This window comes from Oreochromis aureus, linkage group 5, assembly GCF_013358895.1.
Source record: "Oreochromis aureus strain Israel breed Guangdong linkage group 5, ZZ_aureus, whole genome shotgun sequence".
NCBI classification, from domain to species: Eukaryota; Metazoa; Chordata; class Actinopteri; order Cichliformes; family Cichlidae; genus Oreochromis; species Oreochromis aureus.
The window spans coordinates 20,805,963-20,825,470 of NC_052946.1; the positions used below are offsets into that span (position 1 = coordinate 20,805,963).

The 19,508-nt window shown below is 39.5% G+C and overlaps 1 protein-coding gene across 1 annotated transcript in view; it reads right to left on the reverse strand.

Annotated features, from left to right (window-relative positions):
- cacna2d3 (calcium channel, voltage dependent, alpha2/delta subunit 3) overlaps positions 1–19,508 on the reverse strand; it is a 36,379-nt gene that overhangs the window by 12,321 nt on the left and 4,550 nt on the right. Inside the window, exons 3-15 of the mRNA XM_039612241.1 lie at positions 19,034–19,150; positions 17,212–17,271; positions 11,495–11,657; positions 10,805–10,936; positions 9,243–9,303; positions 8,558–8,708; positions 8,268–8,342; positions 8,076–8,165; positions 6,135–6,248; positions 5,069–5,147; positions 2,199–2,332; positions 1,750–1,767; positions 139–210 (exon numbers count right to left, since the gene is read on the reverse strand). Coding sequence (XP_039468175.1) covers positions 139–210; positions 1,750–1,767; positions 2,199–2,332; positions 5,069–5,147; positions 6,135–6,248; positions 8,076–8,165; positions 8,268–8,342; positions 8,558–8,708; positions 9,243–9,303; positions 10,805–10,936; positions 11,495–11,657; positions 17,212–17,271; positions 19,034–19,150 — 1,266 coding nt within the window. The remainder of the gene's footprint in view (positions 1–138; positions 211–1,749; positions 1,768–2,198; positions 2,333–5,068; positions 5,148–6,134; positions 6,249–8,075; positions 8,166–8,267; positions 8,343–8,557; positions 8,709–9,242; positions 9,304–10,804; positions 10,937–11,494; positions 11,658–17,211; positions 17,272–19,033; positions 19,151–19,508) is intronic.

Genomic DNA, 19,508 nt, shown 5'->3' on the forward strand with positions numbered 1-19,508 from the left:
GATTTGAACATCAGGGGATGTTCTACAGCCACATATAGTGATTGATCTCACCCACAGAGACATAACACACAGCCGCTATGTGAAATTTAATCATCAAAACACCTAGTAACTAGCTAATAAATGATATGATTGACTCACAGTTTCATTCTTTGTGCTGAAGACAGGCATGGCCACTGTAGTTGTTAAAGTTGGGCCTGATTTGTCGTTCAACTGAAAAAAAAAGACAGAAAAAAGCAAAACAGGACATTATTATTTGCAATAATAAAGCAAGGGAAGAAAAACTGTATTGAAAAAAACTCTCTCCCCTAGATAGGCTCTGGTAATCAAACATAATTAAAATAACTTTTCCTTTTTTAATTTAAGTAATTTAATTAAAAGCTCTGAAACTGACAGGAACCAACAATGCATTCATCCACAGAACATAAAACTTTAATTAAACTTTCTTCACATTTGATTCATTTTAAGACAAGTTACATACAAAGCACGCTGCGTGTCCTTACCATTGACACATTTTGTTTATCAGCAGTACCTAAAGTCCTGCAAAATTATATTAATGACACAGATTATGTAAAAACAATACATCTGAACCACCCAATAAAGTAGTTAATTGGTAATAAGCCCAAGTTCCATATAAATGTGTTATTAATGTATTTATTGAATGCGTAACACTAGACTGATGTGAAAGGCAGGAGCAGAATTTATTTCCTCCACATAATATATAACTGCAGCATCCAAACGGTCCTGAAGAATTACAAAAATGAATTGAGGCTGGTTAAAGCCTTTATCTTGTCAGACCTGAACCATGTGAGGCTCATGTGGTCAGGGGGATAAAGGCTGACATCAGCACATGAGCACCGTTAAAGTAGGTCTGCTATTCCCTCACCTTGTGAAACGGTACAGCTGAGCATGCCTGTGTCTGTGTTTGTGCATGAGCGTGGTTGATGTTCAGTTTGTGTGTGTGTGTGTGTGTGTGTGTGTGTGTGTGTGTGTGTGTGTGTGTGTGTGTGTGTGTGTGTGTGTGTGTGTGTGTGTGTGTGTGTGTGTGTTTGCATGTATATATGAAGCCAACGAGCTGTGAACTGCTGTGTGTACAAGCTGGCTTGACAAAATGAAGAATGGAGGCTCCTTAAATTCATCACAGTACACAATGGAAGAGAAAACTGGCCTGCTTTAGTCCTTACAAACACACGCACACAGGTACAGCAATGGACACCTCCATCGCTCTCGCTCTCTACCTTCTTTCCTTCTTTCCTTCTTTCTTGGTCTCTCCTCCAGTGTCAGTTTTATTATGGGCTTTAGGAGATAAAGTGCAATGATCCACAGAATGATGAATGGTGTGTCTGAGGCTGAGATACAAGAGCACACACTGCAGAGGACAATCTCCAAACCCTTTCTGTATGTGTGTGTAAATGTGTATGTCCGTGTGAAAGGGAGAGTGTGTGTGTTTTAGTGTGTGCATGCTTATTGCCTCCATATTGGAAAGAAAGACAATAAATGCTCCTCTGCTGTTTGTGCCCCTCTGAGCAACCCCCCCATTGAAGCATGATGTCGAAGGGCAAGAAACAATGGCCAGCTATTTAACCTCTCAAGTCATTTCTGCTTCATACAATATGACTTGTATTGGCTGATATTGACTAAAAACTTTTTTTTATATCCTGCCCATGATGCCTTTTCTGGTCCTACTTCAGAATCAGGTCCACAGCACAAGGCCAGTTCTTGCACAAGAAAATGAAAACTTTGCTGACATACCTTGTGGGCCAGGGAAAGCTGATGGGGAAGAAGAGATACACAAGGATTGAATCATCAGTGAAATAAAATCTGCATATTCTGCATCGACTTTGTGGACACAGATGCACACTGGGGGGAAAATCCATGCAGATTAATGAAGCTCATAATGAGGAATCATTCCAGCAGCATGAGGAGTAATGATGAGAGAGCAGATCCACACATGTGAATACTCATTCTACAGTACAAGAGCTGGACAAAAAGGCATGAAAACCTCACATCGTCATATCATGTAGGACAGCAACAGAATACAGCATTTAAATGTTTTTGAAGCAGACAGTTCGACAAATCTGTTGCTTTATTTCTGATGCTCAGGTATTTTATGAAGAACGCTTTCACACCAGAAAACTAGTGTATACTTGAATAATGAACCAGTAATATTCATTAATGTACAATACTTAAGATATACTTACAGCACTGTCCACGTAAGCCTCAGTCCACACTGTGTCGTGCTCATGATCAATAACCTTTGGGCGGCTCATGACATGAAGATATCTCATGACGTTCTCCTGAACATCAGCTAAGGTTGAGATTTGACTAAAATATCCTGCAATGACACACACACACACACACACACACACACACACACACACACACACACACACACACATTAACCCACAATCACAGCAAACACACTTCTGCAAGAGGAAGGACGTGATCCATAAACTCATTAAAGAACAGCCCAACATGTGGTTAGACTATTTAACACTGCAAATCAAATGTAAAACTTACATATTGTGGTTGGAAAAACAGTTCCTTTACTGAGGTAAAGTTAAAAATAATGTGAAAACTCCAAGTTTGCCAAACACATCAATGAACAATCATTCATAAAATGGATCTACAGGAATTTTCATCTTAACAACAGATGATGTAGAAAATCACAGCTTACTAAGCAGAGCATCCATGTATAAACTATGCCGTTAGGGAGGGTCCTCCATATTCCCGTATGAATCTAATGTATTCATATGTGTTATTCTTTTAAACTTAATTATTAACATTTTGCACAAGTGTTTCCAGTTCATTCCAGACTTCCTGACGCTTTTTTTAATCCACTATCATGACCATAGTATTAAATTCCTGCTTATTACACAGAAACCACCACAGGTGTTTCCTGGTAGTCATTACTATTCTTTAAGTGAGTTTTAATAGGTTATTACCTGGCTATTAATATGTTATTAAGTAGAAACAAGCAGTTTTGCATTTTACAGCTCTGTTTTCTGCCTGTTATACAGAAACTACCTGAGATATTTCCAGGTAATAGCCTCACTTCTTTAAGTTTGCTTTAATAGGATAATCTTATGTTATTAAAGAGAAACAGGCAGTTTTGCATTTTGCAGCTCTGTTTCCTGCTTATTACACAGAAACTACCCTGGGTACTTGAGTGGTAATAACTTAGAAATGTCCACATTATTTCTTTCTTGTTACCCTACTATTACCACTTTATCACAGAGCTGTATGTCCACAGAGCTGTATGTCCACATTGTTACCCCAGTTTTGGGGCCCTTATTATCCTGTTACATAAATTTCAGAGTACTATTACTCAACTGTAACCACTGCTGCTACCATGCTATTACTTGAATATTATGTAGTTATTACTTTGGTAATTGCATAGTAATAACTTAGAAATTACCACATTTTTACTCTCTTGTTTCCCCATTGTTACCCTACTATTTCCCCTTTATTACTGAGCTGTGACAGAAAGTGCTACTGAGTTACCTGATGGTTAGGTGGGAGTGTTTGAGTTATATGTGCGTCCAAGTCTGAGATAAACTTTGCAGTTTTGCCCTCTGCCCCACTTCGTTCACTGCAGCAGCAACACATTCCTCCCACACAGCGTGTTTGGCTTCGTTTGTCAGCCCTTCACCACTCGTTTGATTTCTAACAATTTAGCCCTACTCTTTTGGTGTGAGGTTAAATCCAAATTGTGCTAACATTATCTAGGTTAGAGGAGAGATAAGTTTAAAAGATATTACAGATCACTAGTGTGTAAACTCATCACCATCCTTAGACAAATGAAATGTAAGGACACCACTGGGGATGGTCTTCAGTCTAAGTCCATTTATGAATGCAAAAAATAATATTTTAAATTTATATTAAAACTTCTTATAATAAAATTATTATATATATTTTTGTATGTTTTTATTCACACAATTAACACTATTAATATTTCAATTCTATTTGATTTGTTAATGTGATGTGGTGCACAAAAAAAGAAAAGAATTCTGAATCCTAAAAGTAATACAATTTCAACGTACTGCACATTTAAATCAGCTCATAATACCCATCGTGTGGAGTTTTTAAAGGACTTTCTAACCAGTGACTTAACAACCCAACGTATATCCATCAATCCATCCATTTCAATAGCTACTTCTAAATTTCAGGGTCGTGGGGTGACTGAACCCTATCCCAGCTGTCACATTTCAACATTTCCAGGAAAACTGGCACAGCTTTGAACTCACTGTCTTCACTGATGTCAACAGAAATGTAAGCAAAATATAAGATTGCACAAAACAGTATCTCTCAAATATTTTGTGTATATATTCCATATTATTTGACTATTATTACACATTGATGTGTTTTAAAACTTCTACTGGTTATATTAAAATTAAGTCTAAAATAGCTTTTAATTCAAATATGGTTCCAAACCAAAAGAAAGTACCTCAAAACAGTGTTAAAGTACACTACGACCCTCCTGCTGATGTCTCTGCTGGATTGCACAGAGCCAGTGTTTCTGTTTAAACTGAGTGTCACCTCCTGCTGTTGCTGACAATGTTTTATATCAGACATGTTGGGTTATAACGCAGCGGTGGCCTGTATGGGAAGGAGGTTTGTGGCTTGTCATTCCACAATCCCTATGTGATCTGTTTTCCTGGCTGTGACTTTCCCTTCCAGAGGGCACTCATCTGGAGCGTTGACGCGAGGGAGCCATCAGCAGTGAGCAGCCAAGAGGAAGACACTGACAGGAAGAGGGATTAGAGCAGATTGACCTCTGACCCTCCCAAGTGCCACTTCATTGCCTCTTGGCAAAAAGAGTCTGAGCAAGCACATGCATATACATGCACACACACACACACACACACACACACACACACACACACACACACACACACACACACACACACACACACACACACACACACAAAGCTACACATACATGTCCAAACCGCACAGATCCCACAAATCCTTAATCTATCATATTATTGCACACAAGCGCAGCATCAGACCTTGTTTGACACTCTGATACGAAGCTGTCTTGGAAAGTGTTTATCAAAAAGTCTCCAACCTTTGTTGGCACAAGCCATCCATTTAAGGTTATCAGCAAACGCAGACTCTCGTCCAATCAGGTAAGGGAATAACCGGACCTGTTTAAAGGACACATAGATGTCAAGAGTTTTTGAGATAGAAGGATAAAAAAAAAACATGCAAAGTGATGTATCTCCTCAGTGCTTCATCTTCCTGTCCTGATTCTATCTGGTTCTGGAGAAGAAGGAAGCCATATGTTTTTTTAAATTCTCAGGAGGAAAGAGTATCTTTGCACCTTTCTTTTTAGTTTATTTTTATTTTTTCATCTTTTTTTGAGTTTATGTATTAAAATTAAATAAATTTTCCTTTGTTAGGGTTTGGGCATGGGGGCATGTACAACTGTCCTTCTGAAGAACGCTGCGTGACACTTTGCCAGACCTGTACGGCTCATTGGCTCCAGATGCTTTGCTAAGCAGAAAGCATATAGAAAACACTGAAAGGCTGCCATATAGCAGCCCTGAGGGTGTATTTGCGGGGTGGGTGGGTAGGATGAAGGGGGGGTGCCCTGCCAAACACTGCCCGGTGCTCTGCCAAAAGCCCCACACATATGCTTCACAGGACTGAACAAAAGCCCTTTAGCTGTTGTTTTTATGGCTCTGTGAGCTGCACAGCAGTTCATTTCATTTTAACTGCATTTAGGTCTTATTGAGAAAGACCAACAAAAGATTTTAAACCCAGTATTGAATCCACAAAGAAGTGTGGGGAGAGCACAGCAGAGGGGTAAGAGTCCTTTGAGCCTGAGCTGCTTGTACATGCAGTGCCCTTGAAAATAATTAATTTCCCATGCTTTATTCCTTGAGCTGTAATTCATCAACACACTGAAAAACATCATATTGACAACGATTTTTACACGAGTGATAATGAATTAAGAAACCAATTCCTCAAATAGAGCTCTGGCTGGCATATTGTAAAATATACATTTTTTCCTGATGCAAGAAAACTGCAGTGCAAGCAAAAAACTGTGATGTTTACAGTTTAAAATTAGACAGAAAAGACAGTGTGATGGAGACGAATAGAAGGAGCGAGAGACAGCGGTTAAGACTCACTTTTCTTTCTGGCCAGTTGTATTTTTCAAAAACATCGTCATACATCTCAGTTGCCCCGTCTGTGACGAGCATTATGGCCTGACTGCACACGCTGCCACGACCAGTCTGATTGAACTAAAGTACAAGGGGGAGAATGCATGAGAGTAACATAGCATAAAAGAAAAATCAAATAATATCTATGATGTTATTTACACATGAAATAAATAGAACTAGCATTATGTTGAAGTAAATAAACCTGAAAAATGTGGCACACTTGACTCAGATGCAAGAAGATGCAGTGCAGTAATTAAGTGGCTTATTGACTTGTAGCAGTGTAAATGTGAAGAACCACAGGAGTGCGAAGAGACAAGATCACAGGACAAACCCTGCTGGGCACACCTGTTCTTAACATATAATATGCATCTTTTCAATTCTGTTGTCATTGGAGGACAACAAACAGAGACTGTGCCTGTATGTGTGAGGTCAGCATGACTCTATGTCAGGAAAAACAAGAAAAAGGATGAAACCCTTGGCAGGTGCAGGTATTAAAAATTAGTTAGAAACATACAGCATACAGCAAACTCTTCTGATTGAGTAACTTTGGGTAATGTTTCGTCTGATATTAGAAAACGGAAAGAATGAAAGCAGTGACTAACGTGATCATCCACCACATCTGAATGTTAAAAAATGTTTTTAGTTTATCGGGTGTTTTTGCTGACAGGAGATCTTTTAAACTGTCAAAAGTAAAACACGAGAGTGGCGACAGTGAACCAGGATGAACATTATCAGAACACCAATTTGTTACTTTGATTAGTTAGACCTGTGCCTTTTCTGAGAAATGCCTGCAGAAAGCTCAGTTGAGATGTTGCGGGATGCCCTTCCACCTGTGGTTGTTCCTCTTTTCAGGCTGTTGACTTGCTCTTATTTTCTGCCAAGCATCCATTTCTTATAAATTCTAAAGTCTTGCTGTTAAAAAGTTAAATCCATATTCTTTTTTTCAGAAAATATATTATAAATTAGTATTGGCAGAATGTTTTTTGTCCTTGCTGTTTTATGGTACTTTCATATCACAAGCTTTGTAAAGCAGTTCAATTTTGTGCGTGTGCTTCTCAGCTTTACTCTCATCCATCTCACCAGGCCTCAGTATAAATGCTGCAGAGCTTGTCAAGTGCAAAGAGTTTCTCTGTGATTCAGTCTATGATAGGATGCATTCTTAATTCACTGTGCAGCGGTGTAACAGTGAATTTCGATGGTAAGCTATGGGCTACCTGATTACCATATTCATTGCAGAGCTTTAATTAATCTGACAAATGCAGAGGTAAAAGCTGCGCTCCCTCAGCTTCAGCAGCACTGCCAAAGCTTGCCTGAAAACAGGGAGATAAAAGCAGTGCGGCGTGGCTCCTGGCCTTATCTTCTTTGTGTTCCAATCACACGTTATTAATCATTGACGTTAATTAGAGCCATTAATCACAGTTCAGAATAGATGTGTCTGTGTTTGGAGGGTGGAACGGGGATTGCAACGGAGCATTTCGACGGGCGACACACCTCCCAAATGCTCGAATATATTTGACTAGAGTGTGCTACTTTTTATGATTAGCTCGGTGTTGTACTTGGAGCACATTCTGACAGTGAAAACAAATGTGGCTTGTAAAATGAAAGTTTCCCTTGTGTTCAGGTCAAATGGAGCACTTGAATTAAATGAGAACAAAGAAGCATTTGTCTTATGTGAGCACGTGCAAAAATTCATTACTTTCATGTCAAATTAATCAATAAATGAATTAAACTTTTTAAAATAAAATTACAAACGCTAATAATCCAACATTAAAATGCAATCAGAAAATCAGAAGCTGTTTCACCTCCTTTGTAATATGTTAATTTATTTGAGTATAGACTGAGAGGTTTAATGTTAGAGAGATTTGTCATTAAATGTCAGTCGCAGTTTTTTTTTTTACTGGAACTTACATCACTCAGGATCATGAACGCTTCAGTCAGAGCGTCACCAAGCAGTCCGATCCCTTTGGCAAACAGCTTGTCCAGATGTTCACGGAAATGCTAACACATAACCACAAAAGTGGAAGAAGAAGTTTTCAACTTTAGCTGCATGAATTCGACCTGCTGCGAGACACATATTCATTAGTTTTAATAGGGACTCACGTCTTTATTGGTTCTGTCGGCCCGGACCAGCGTACCATTCAAACAAGGCTCCACATAGTGGATCTCCTGATTATACTGTGGGAGCATAACGACCATTTAAACAGAAGAGATTTAAATAACCAATCTTTGTTTTTCATGGATGACTGCGCTCCAGTTATGCCGAATACAAGAACATTGTAGAAACATCTAAAAATGTGTTCATTAAAGCAACAGAGAGGGCCTGAGATTACAGAGAAATATGAGAATCATTAATTTAAAGGAGTAAATAGTTTGTTTCAACTTTAACTTACTGCAATTATGTTGAAGAAGTCATCATCTCCCAGTGTGTCTAATATGGAGGAAACAGTCTGTCTGGCGATGGTAAGCCTCAGCCCCTTCATACTTCCACTAACATCAACTAAGATCACAACATCCTTGGGAGACGTAGCAGCCTGAATGTACCTGTGAGACAGAGTTCACTTAAAGCAGGGGCATCAAATATTTTAATTTATGGACCTTGTCTAGTTCAATTTAATCCAAAGTGACGAGGAAAAACCCATCTATTATAAACAAAGTGATTTTTTTTTCTTTTTAGTGCAAAAAAAGTAAAGATACATTCTGGAAAACTGTCAGTTGGGAGTATGGGTGCCTTTAAAAATGAGTGCAATTAGTGTCTTCGTTTTCCCACATCAAGTCCATCTGCTGTAACTACATTCATTGTGCATTACAAATAATAGCAGTTAAGCTACAAAGGCACAAAACCTTCACATGTAATTGCAGCTAAAGAAATTTCAGATGATGTCAAGATCTAAAAAATAACTTTTTAAACATCACCCCTTGTTTTAAGTAATTTCGACATCCTCACATCAGCAATAGAGAGGAATATATATGTAAGCTGACTTACACACTTCCTCGGACAATTAGACTAACGACGTCTAGAATCTGGTTATATAAGCTGTGTGATGTACAAAAATTCTCAGGTACATTCAGGCTTACCACTTCCGATTTCTGCAGTCGAAGCCAATGACACCATGCTCATCTGGATGCCACTTAACTCCTGTGGGGCAGATTTAGACAAATCAGAATTGGCAGAATTTTTAAGTAATAAAATAACATTGCTTTTCAGAGAGCAAACACAAGCACACTGACAAGTTATATTTAACATGTAACAGTAATCAAAATATAGGTTCTGTCAAGCTCTTCAGTAAGACACAGCATACTACATTGTTCCAGTTACAGATCATAAAGACTGACATTTAGTGCATTGTGTAATAAGCTACATATTGGGAGGTTTGTTAAATACAGTGTTCACCTTGCATGAATCTACATAAAAGACTGATAATGCACTATATTTTTAAAGCCACCAGATTTGTGAGGGGGAAAAAACAAAGCTCTCCCACTATCAAATTTAGCCTATGGGTGAATTTCTCTGAGCCACTGAGTGCTACTGTTGCCAAAAAACTATTAAAAAGACATTACAAGCCGCATTGTTGCAGTGGGCAACATGTTCCCTCGTTATGATGAACACACTCAGTGTGGCTTATCTCGAGTCAGTCCCACATTAACCATCCTGATGCAGTAGACTCACGAGGCTCATCAAATCTGGTTTAATCTAAGGATGAAAACACTCACCACAAAATAGCTGTTGAGACCTATTTATTTAAAGTTTAAAAGCTGCAGTGCTTGAAAAACCAATGACACTAAAAGACTGCGCATCTCTGCAAAAACTGAAAGGTCTAAAAAGATATCTGGGTGTGAATTAATTAAATTTTAATTTGATATTTATTTGTGGAGATATGAAAAGACATGAAAAACACACAGATGTTTGGCCTTGAACAACAGCCACACACAAATATATTTGTCTTCTCAGTTAGTTTCTTTAACAGAAACCAAAAACACTACAATTTGCTTGTCTTTTCATATTTAAGAAAATCCAGAAAAAATTGAACAATCAGACTGAAAATATTAAAAGTTAATATCTGCTTATGTAAATTTCTTTCCTCATTTAATGCAACGGGTTCCCAAAACAAAGAGCAGTATTGTGGAGTGAGTAATAAAAACATGAATGCATATATTAGCAAAAAACTGATGAGAAACATTTGGCCTTTATAGATTTCCTGTTATACATTAATCACATAAAGCCTACATCTGTTAACAGTCTCAAAAGCCATTTCTCATCACTGCAGCTTCTCTACAGCTCTACACTGAACAGGCTGCCTGTTTTACATCAGCGTAACCGTCTGGATAACATCGTCTGGATCTAAGAGATGTTACTGAGTGTGGCTGCAGACCAACTCTGGCAAATTCAGATTAATTGCAGTCTGTATATATGCATCCTCTCTGATGGTCTGTAAAATTACAACATTAGCCAAATTACCCCTTTAGTAATTCAAAATCATTTGTTCTGATCAGTTTTTTTTCCACTGACAGTTGAGAGCTCCCATGGGATGCTCTCTCTCACACACACACACACACACACACACACACACACACACACACACACACACACACACACACACACACACACACATGCAGACTGACAGATTGGCAGCACTCACCAGGGTACTGTCTGAAGAAACCTTTGGCACTCCCAAAGTACTGCCAGATAAGCGTTGGATCTCTTTCAAAATTATCTACAAACACTTTATTCAGGGCCTCAGACCAGTAAACCCCGTTCACTATATCAGGATCTGTAAATGGCGGGCACAGAGACACACACAGGCATGGTGAAAGAGAGGAGAAAAAGAGAGAAAAGTAAATTAAATGGTGATAATGGTAACCATTCTGGTCACCATTACCGAGTGCATGGTTGACCTTTGTCCCTTATTGACCCCCCTGAAAGAGATACAATGCCTGTGACTAAATCATCCCTTCCCTTCCTCCTGCCGGGTGACCCTCCTTTTGTGCTGTAAACAGAGAGTTATGGGGAGTCCATTAATGCTGAACAAAAGCCACTCAGGCAACACACGGGAAGAGGTGAGAACAAGAAGCGACAGAGCAGCTACCATATGAGCAGCATCTTTCCAGAGCGGACTGCTGCTGCTTTCTTGTTATGTCTGGGCTCATATCGATCCCCTATCTCCACTTCGCCCAGCCTGTCACACTGATACAGCTTCAGCTACCATTTCTCACTTTCACCACTTACTTTCCTCCCTCCCTCTCTCCTCCCCATTCATCAGCTTCCTGTAGGTGAATATCACTCACATAATCCTGAATTTAAGGCGGCTGCAGGCAACAGGAATACAGACCTTTGTTGTACATGTTGGTGGGCACCTGGACAACACTGAGGCTGAGGTTGACTGAGAGGTTATTGAAGTGGTCACTGGGCTCCAGGATGAACTCTCCTCCTAGCTCCACATTATTGCCCTCCTCATCCACTTCATTAATCAGCACAGCATTGAAGTATTCATACTGAAAAAAGAGCAGGCACAGCAGATATTACACACACAGATATGTTAACCAAAGCCTGCAAAAACAAAGACAGAACAGTTACGGCACACACAAGACAATAATAAAAATATTTATGTTCATATTTAAAACATATAGTGGGGGAAATAATTATTTTATCCACTGCTGAATTTGTAAGTTTGCTCACAAAGTAATGAAGAGTCTATAAGTTTTATGATAGTTTCATTTTAATCAACAGAGACAGAAAATCAACGACAAATCCAGAAAAAATACATTGTATAAAAGTTAGAATTTGATTTGCATGTCATTTAGTTAAATATGTACTATATCCCCTTCAAGCCAATCAGAAATTTGGCTGACACAGATTAGCTGTTTGCCCATGTGGCACACAAATTACAATCAAGCAATTACAGTTTCTCCTGATCTCAACTCATTATGTATATAAAGCAAACTTGTCCACAGAATTTCAACCTCTCGACCACTATGGGCAAGACCAAGGAGCTGTCAAAGGATGTCAGACACAAGCTTGTAGACCTCTACAAACTAGCTACAAGACCATCAGCAAAAAACTTGGTGAGAAGGTGACAGCGGCTGGTGTGATTGTTTAGAAATGGACAAGATCTAAAATGACTATAAATCACCTTCGGTCTTGAGCTCCATGTAAGATTTTGCCTCATGGGATGAGGATGAGCATGAGAAAGATGGTGGATCAGCCCAAACTACAAGGCGCTCGTTAATGACCTGAAGGTAAATGAGACCGCAATTACCAAGAACACAACTGCTAGCACACTAGGAAGTAATGGATCAAAATATTGCATCACCTGTAAGGTTTTCCTGCTCAAAAAAATAATAATCTTCAGGCCCATATTAAGTTTACCAGTGGACACTTAATTTGTTCAGAGAAGACTTGGGAGAAAGAGCTGTGATCAGATTCAGTTTAATTCAGTTCAGTTTTATATACAGCGCCAAATTACAACAGCAGTCGCCTCAAGACAATTTATATTGTGAAGGTTACAATGCTACAACAGGAAACAGAAAATCCCAACAATCAAATAACACCCTATGAGCAAGTGTTTCGGTGACAGTAGGAAGGAAAAACTCCCTTTTAACAGAAAGAAACCTCCAGTAGAACCAGGCTCAGGGAGGGGCGGCCATCCGCTGTGTCATCTCTTAGTCAAGTTGTGTTTGTCTTTTCTTTTACATATTTTCACTGCGCTCCAGCTAATTAGTGCTCTCCACCTGTTGGTGTATTTATTCCCTGTTAATGTTTCTTTCTCTAAATTATTGTATTACTGTAAAGCACTTTGGTGTACCACTGGTTTTAAATATGCTATACAAATAAGGTTGTACTGTATTATAGCTGCCGTGACCAGTTGGGGGTGAGGGGAGGAAGACAGGACAAAAGACATGCTGTGGAAGAGAACCAGAGTTTAATAATAACTACTGACTAAATGCAGAGAGGTGTATAAACACGGGATTCAGGGTCACCTGATCCAGGCCCAACTACATGCTTTAGCAAAAAGGAAAGTTTTAAGCCTAATCTTAAAATTAGAGAGGGTGTCTGTGTCCCAAATCTCGCCTGCAGTACGAGAGCAAAGTGCTCTAATAGGGTGATATGGTACTATAAGGTCATTAACATAAGATGGGACCTGATTTTTCAAGACCTTGTATGTGAGGAGCAGGATTTTGAAATCAATTCTGGATTTAACAGGGAGCCAGTAAAGGGAAGCCAATATAGGAGAAATATGCTCTCTCTTTCTAGTCCCTGTCAGTACTCTTGCTGCAGCATTTTAGATTAACTGAAGGCTTTTCAGGGAGTTTTTAGGACTTCCTGATAATAATGAATTACAGTAGTCCAGCCTGGAAGTAATAAATGCATGAACTAGTTTTTCAGCGTCACTCTGAGACAGGATATTTCTAATTTGAGAGATTTTAGAGCAAATGGAAGAAAGCAGTCTTACATATTTGTTTAATATGTGCATTGAAGGACATGTCCTGGTCAAGAACGACTCCAAGATTCCTCACAGTGTTACTGGAGGCCAGTGTTATGCCATCCAGAGTAAGAATCTGATGGAATCCAAATCTAGCTCTTTGGCATCAACTCGACCTGCCATGTTTGGAGGAAAGACAAATGCTTTGGATCTATTTTCTGCTAAGGGTACCAAACTGACAGGCCAACGGATAATATCTTGGATGAGAACCTCCTTCTTTTAGCCAACACTGAATCATGGATGGGTCTTCCAGCATTACCACAACGGCAACAAAGAAGTGGCTGAAAACGAACATTATTAAGGCATAGCCAGTCTCCAGACTCAATCCTGTAGAAAATCTGTGCAGGGAGCTGAAGCTTCAAGTTACCAAGTAGCAGCCAATAAAGGATTTAGAGAGTTTCTGTAAACATAAGTGGGCCAAAAAGACTTGAAAAGAACACATCGTTTGAAAAATTTGGCATCCTAGACTCTAAACCCCAACCAAAATGACCTTTTCAAATGTTAACACTCATGTGTGCTCAGTCTACATCTGCAGGTTCCAAACCATGAAATCAGAAGAAAAATTAAACAATGGACACAAATGGCATCAAAAACAGATCTTTCTAAAGCAGATTACAGTTAGCACAGTTGTTGTTTTTTTCTTTATATATATTTCTCAGTTTGTCAAAAAAAATTGGCATTGGATGTGCAAACAGAGACTATGAGTAGAAAGTGAAACCCAACAATTTGTCTGTCCTGTCCTTCACTGCCTGCTGCTGCAGTAGAAAGACTACCTCATCCCGTGTGAGCGGCCTCTCTGTGGCCTCTAGTCCTCATTGTCTGCACTAAGAAAGAGAGCGCGAGAGACGGGGGAGGCAGGGAGGGAGGAGAGATGGGTGATGGACTCTCAACCATCCCTCCTAGGAAGAGGGGGAGCAAGCGGGCATCGCCATCAAGCAGCCTCTGACAGCTCATACCACGCCTGAGCAGCTCTCTGACGAGCTGTGGTGGTGGTGGGGCGGGGGGAGGCGGGGCGGCTGTGGAGGAGGAGAGAAACGTGCACCCTCAGCAGAATTGAGTGCTGTAGAGAGGCACGTTAACCACCAGGGTTATTACTGTAGAGCAGGCCATGGGACACTGCAGCTCTCCGAGACGGCCCGCTGACTCTTACACCACTGCAGTTAGCTCTAGGCCTTACTGCAGAGATCTGCCCTCCATTACAAACAGCTAGGCCTTACTGTATAAGCAGGCTCGACAGCTGCAGCTATCAGGTCTCACTAAGCTTTGCTGGATTTAACAGCCCTTAATCTTCACACTACTCTTATCATATCTAAATTGAACTTGTTAGTTTCAAAGCTTTTGCTTTGTGTGATGAGTCAGATTGTTCATGAGGGAAGTGCTGCTTACAACATGAAGTTAAAGTGTCACTGTGATAAATTCATTTATAGTAAGTATTTATAGCATAGCATCTTTCAAGATAAACATCACAAAATGCTTCACAATGAAATGCCAGAACAGAAAAACAAAAGTATTTATTAGAGAATTAGCATAATTGTATGTGAGTGTGGTTATACTAACTTAAATCTTTGTGGTGTCTATAAAGACCTTTTGTTGTTGTTCTTGTTGTTTAAATGAAGTGATTCAGACTCAAACATAGTTTTTTAAACTAGTGTTAAAACATCTGAAGTAGAAATAAAGGAATTCTCACAAAGCCTTGAAAGTATTTTAGAAACATGCACAAAGTCAGACTTTATGTTGTTTCAATGATTAGAGAAATTTAGAGCCTGTATGCAACAATTTTTCTGATGTGTCTTGTATATTAGGAGACAGAATGAATCTAAAAGAATGATTTTATGAACAACAACTTTAAATATTGCTCATATTTTAATATTTAATACTTTCTTTTAGGCCTACTGAAAGGAACACTGACAACCCCCCAAAAAATAAACTAAATAAAGCTCTACTGTACAAATGTTTCGTTTACACCATCACACACGATCTGCACACCCTTGAAGTGCAGACTACGCTCGGGTCAGCACAAAACATCCGAGTGTCCTGAGACAAAGCAGCTGAGATAAGAGCAGCCAGCTTATCTCACTGTGGTCAGTGAAATGGTGCGTGAAAAATGTGTGGTGTCAGAGGAGGCGAGGTTGGCTGAATGATGCCAAGAGGAGTACTATAATGACATCACATCATTACCGCAGGTGGATATTGAATTTTCCTTATTATTTTTTATGGCCTTTAAGCTGAAATGGCTGTGTGATAGGCCTGTGTGATAACTGTCAAGGGCTCGGATGAGAACTGTTGTTATCTAAGAGTGTGTAACAATTTATGTGTACCAGTGCAGCCACGGGAGGATCACGAAAAACTCAAAACAAATGTAAAAAAATCTGCAGATATTTCAGGAAATAATGTTTTTGACAAAAATATAAAGAATGTAATATTTGTGTTTCTTTGTAGGGACTCATAAATACATAAATGCATAAAAAATATAGTTTGGTTTATGGATTATTGCTTTGAGTCTGATAAATCTTCACATTTCTGCACAGATCTTATTTCTTAAATATAAAATAGAGGAGGCTGGGAGTATTTAAGCTAAACAGTTTCAAATAGGTTAAAAACAAAAATACTTCTTCTTTATTTCACTGTTCATATATTTCCTTTAAGGTAGCATCTCTCCCTCTTGTCCCTTTTGTTCTGGTGGTGTGAACAGCAAAGAAATGGACAGGGGAACAAGGTGACAGAATGTATTCATATGATGTAAATGCTTCTATTAACTGTAAAGTGCTCCAGTTATTTCAGTGTTTTGTTGCTCGAGTGGTTTTCCAATCTACAGCCATGGAAGTGAAACAATGCGCCACGCAAAAGAGTTTCATTTATCTCTGTCCAGTGGACGGAGAGAGAGCGAGGGAGAGCGGTAACAAACGCCAGAAATACTGCATCCCCTCTGCAGAGACCAGGGAAGCTCTCAGCGCGCCCTGGAAATCCGCAATGAGAGCCGCTAAATAATGTCCCCAACAAAGCCCGAGCGCATGAGCAGATCCTGTGAAGTATAATTAAATTTAGAATGACTTGTCTCCTTCCCTTTTTCTTTCTGGTTAACCTACAGACCGCCCTCTAATAGACTACCTTACCTGAGGGGGGAAAAATGTTGGTACTACAAAATATTGCACAACAACCCGAGGCCATAATTGTGCTTGCAGAGGGTGGGATAGATCTTAATCTCCACTGTGTTCTAGTTAGTGTTAATCACAGTATGTAAAAGTTTAAAGGCTCTGCAGCACAGATAAACCGCGATTACCTTACATAAAACAAAAACAAAAACAAAAAAAACAGGGTTATGAGTTATGGCAGTATTGGCGCCGCAGCCTTCACTGTGTGAGGCTTGACTTATCAAAGAAACATTATGTATCAAACCGCTGGCAGGACGTCAGAGTGAAGGGCGCTGCCAACGCAATTAAAGACTTTTAGGGCCTATTACCCTTCTCTCACCTTGCAGCCGCTCCTCCCCTCACCAGCTAAAAGATGATTCATCGTGATCTATGACAGTGACACGCCACTTCTTTCCTTTTCTTTTGCAGCCTCACCTGCAGGTCGGGATTTTCCTCATGCTGATGGTGCGCTTCTTCTGCCGCCTCTACGAGTCGCTGAGAGGAGAAAGGGGTTGGTTAATAAGAGCAAAACTTTTTTTTTTTAAATGCATGTTTAAAATATGCAAACTCTTCCGTTCATACATGGGGACTGTACAGAAACTGTTAAGACACTGCGTAAAACTTGGCGTATTTTTGAGAATTCCACAAATTTCCCCCGAGGCGTTAACACTTTGCTGCTTTTTATTTTTTTTCTGTTTCTCAGACTTGCTGTTTGGACATTGCTCTGCTCCTCGGTTATTTCCAAAGCGCAACGAATGACATTTCACCAAAGAGGAACGTGATCGAGGACCGTAGCACTGCTTTAAATTAAATCTTAGAATGAAATCGGCAGCATGTGAAGCTTTCTGTCCGCGCTCTCCAGAACTTACGAAAATGATATGTTCTCAAAATTCAGTCGATTAATTCTTGACTGTCCTCGCAGCATTTTAAAGGGGAAAATGTACATAAAATATAGGGAACTGCTGCAGAGAGCAGGAGCGGAATGATTGATGGAGGCAGGTTGGAACGGGATTTTGATGCCGTTCACCAAAGCAGAGCTAACTTCTGGAATAGATTGATTCAGAGAAATATGCTTGACTCCGGGTTTCCGGGGAAACCGCAGGTAAGCAGGTAATTAACATCTGTCACGCGTGTCAAAACAAACTGCTATATAAACACAACTGGGGCTTTTTCCGCCGACTCCTGAGGATAAATTCAATTGACCCCAAAGCGAGTTCTAGTGGTGTCAGCAGTTGTCGAATAAAAGCAGCGGGAAATAGGTTAAATCTATGTTCTTTCATTTTATTATTTTTTATTTATTTATTTATTTTTTGTGGTAGGCTTGTGTATGAATGTCTGTTTTTCAGCGCACAGCTTCACCCTTACCACTTGAGAACAGCGTCGATTTTCAATTTGGAGCAAAGCGACGACGCAGTCAGACTGAGATAAACCTGAGACTGATTTTGTTTTTGCACATGTCCGTTTATTTATATATTTAATGTGTAATATTCGGCCGCACTTCAAACTGAATCCAGCCGTTTTTTATTAAATTAAATCTGTGTATCCGGTGTCATTTGTGGCCCGAGTTGCCATGAATTATCGCGCACATGGGACAAGGCGCAGGGAGATAAACGTTATCATTTCCCAGCAGTCCGTGCGAGGCGTAGCATTAAAATGGTTACAAGCTCCTGTGCGCTGAGGTCGCAGACAGGCTGCTGCTGTGAGCCTTAAATTCACCTCAGGCCCAGACTAGATTCAAGACTACACTTCAGATCCACGTAATCTCTCAAAGTTTCTCAGATCGTTGACTAATCTTTTTATTTTCTTCCTGGTATTCACGAGTTACGTATTATTGTTACTAAATAAAAAAATGCACATAAAAAAAGCAAAGCCAGCAAAAGTGTTTGTGGTCACCGTTACTGAGGATAACTCCTGCAAATTTTCTTACTCCCTTTATGAGAAACAAAATAAGCATAAATTGTTGACTTGATCAGACTCCAGACTGCCTTCCACAACTAAACTCTCATTGACACAGTTAGAGCTGCTTTTACCTGTCAGGTGCGTCAGAAAACATTAAATATTGAAGCTCAAGTTAAGTAAATGACAAGGCAGAACAGAAAAAAAAAAGTTATTTCAGGAAAAAAAAGAAAGAAAAAGACTCCCCTTTTTCTGATTTCACTCCTAACCCATACACGCCCTTACCCTAACAAATTGAAATGAATATATCTCACCATAAATATATTTTTCTGATAAATAAAAATTCAGTAACATGGCCTACCCTTGTTGCTTCAGCTTTTCTCCGGAACATTTCCTCCATCTTCACAGCCAAGTTCTTGACCACTTTCATACCATCAATCTCTTCCACTCTGACTGACTTTTCAAATTCTTTATATTTCTGAAAATAACCAGAAGAATCGTAAAGTGTGGCGCTGACAGGGGCAACAGCTGTGTGTCCTGTAACATGGAGAGCATAGTTTAAACGTAATGAGATCTCAAGACTGATTAACCCATTCCTTAGATCTTACTCAGCATGACAGGGAAAGAAACAGATAATTAACATCTTCTGTGTGTATATTTGTATGCGTATTTAAGCCTTATTGTTTCACTGTATCCACTATAGAAATGAGTAAATTGTTAAACAAGGTTTATAAGCTTTGACGGGTTGGCTGACGGGCTGCGTGCAGCTAGTCTCAGGTGAACATAAAATCCATGCTGGGACACAGAATGACTGATGGTCTTTATCTGGTCTCAGT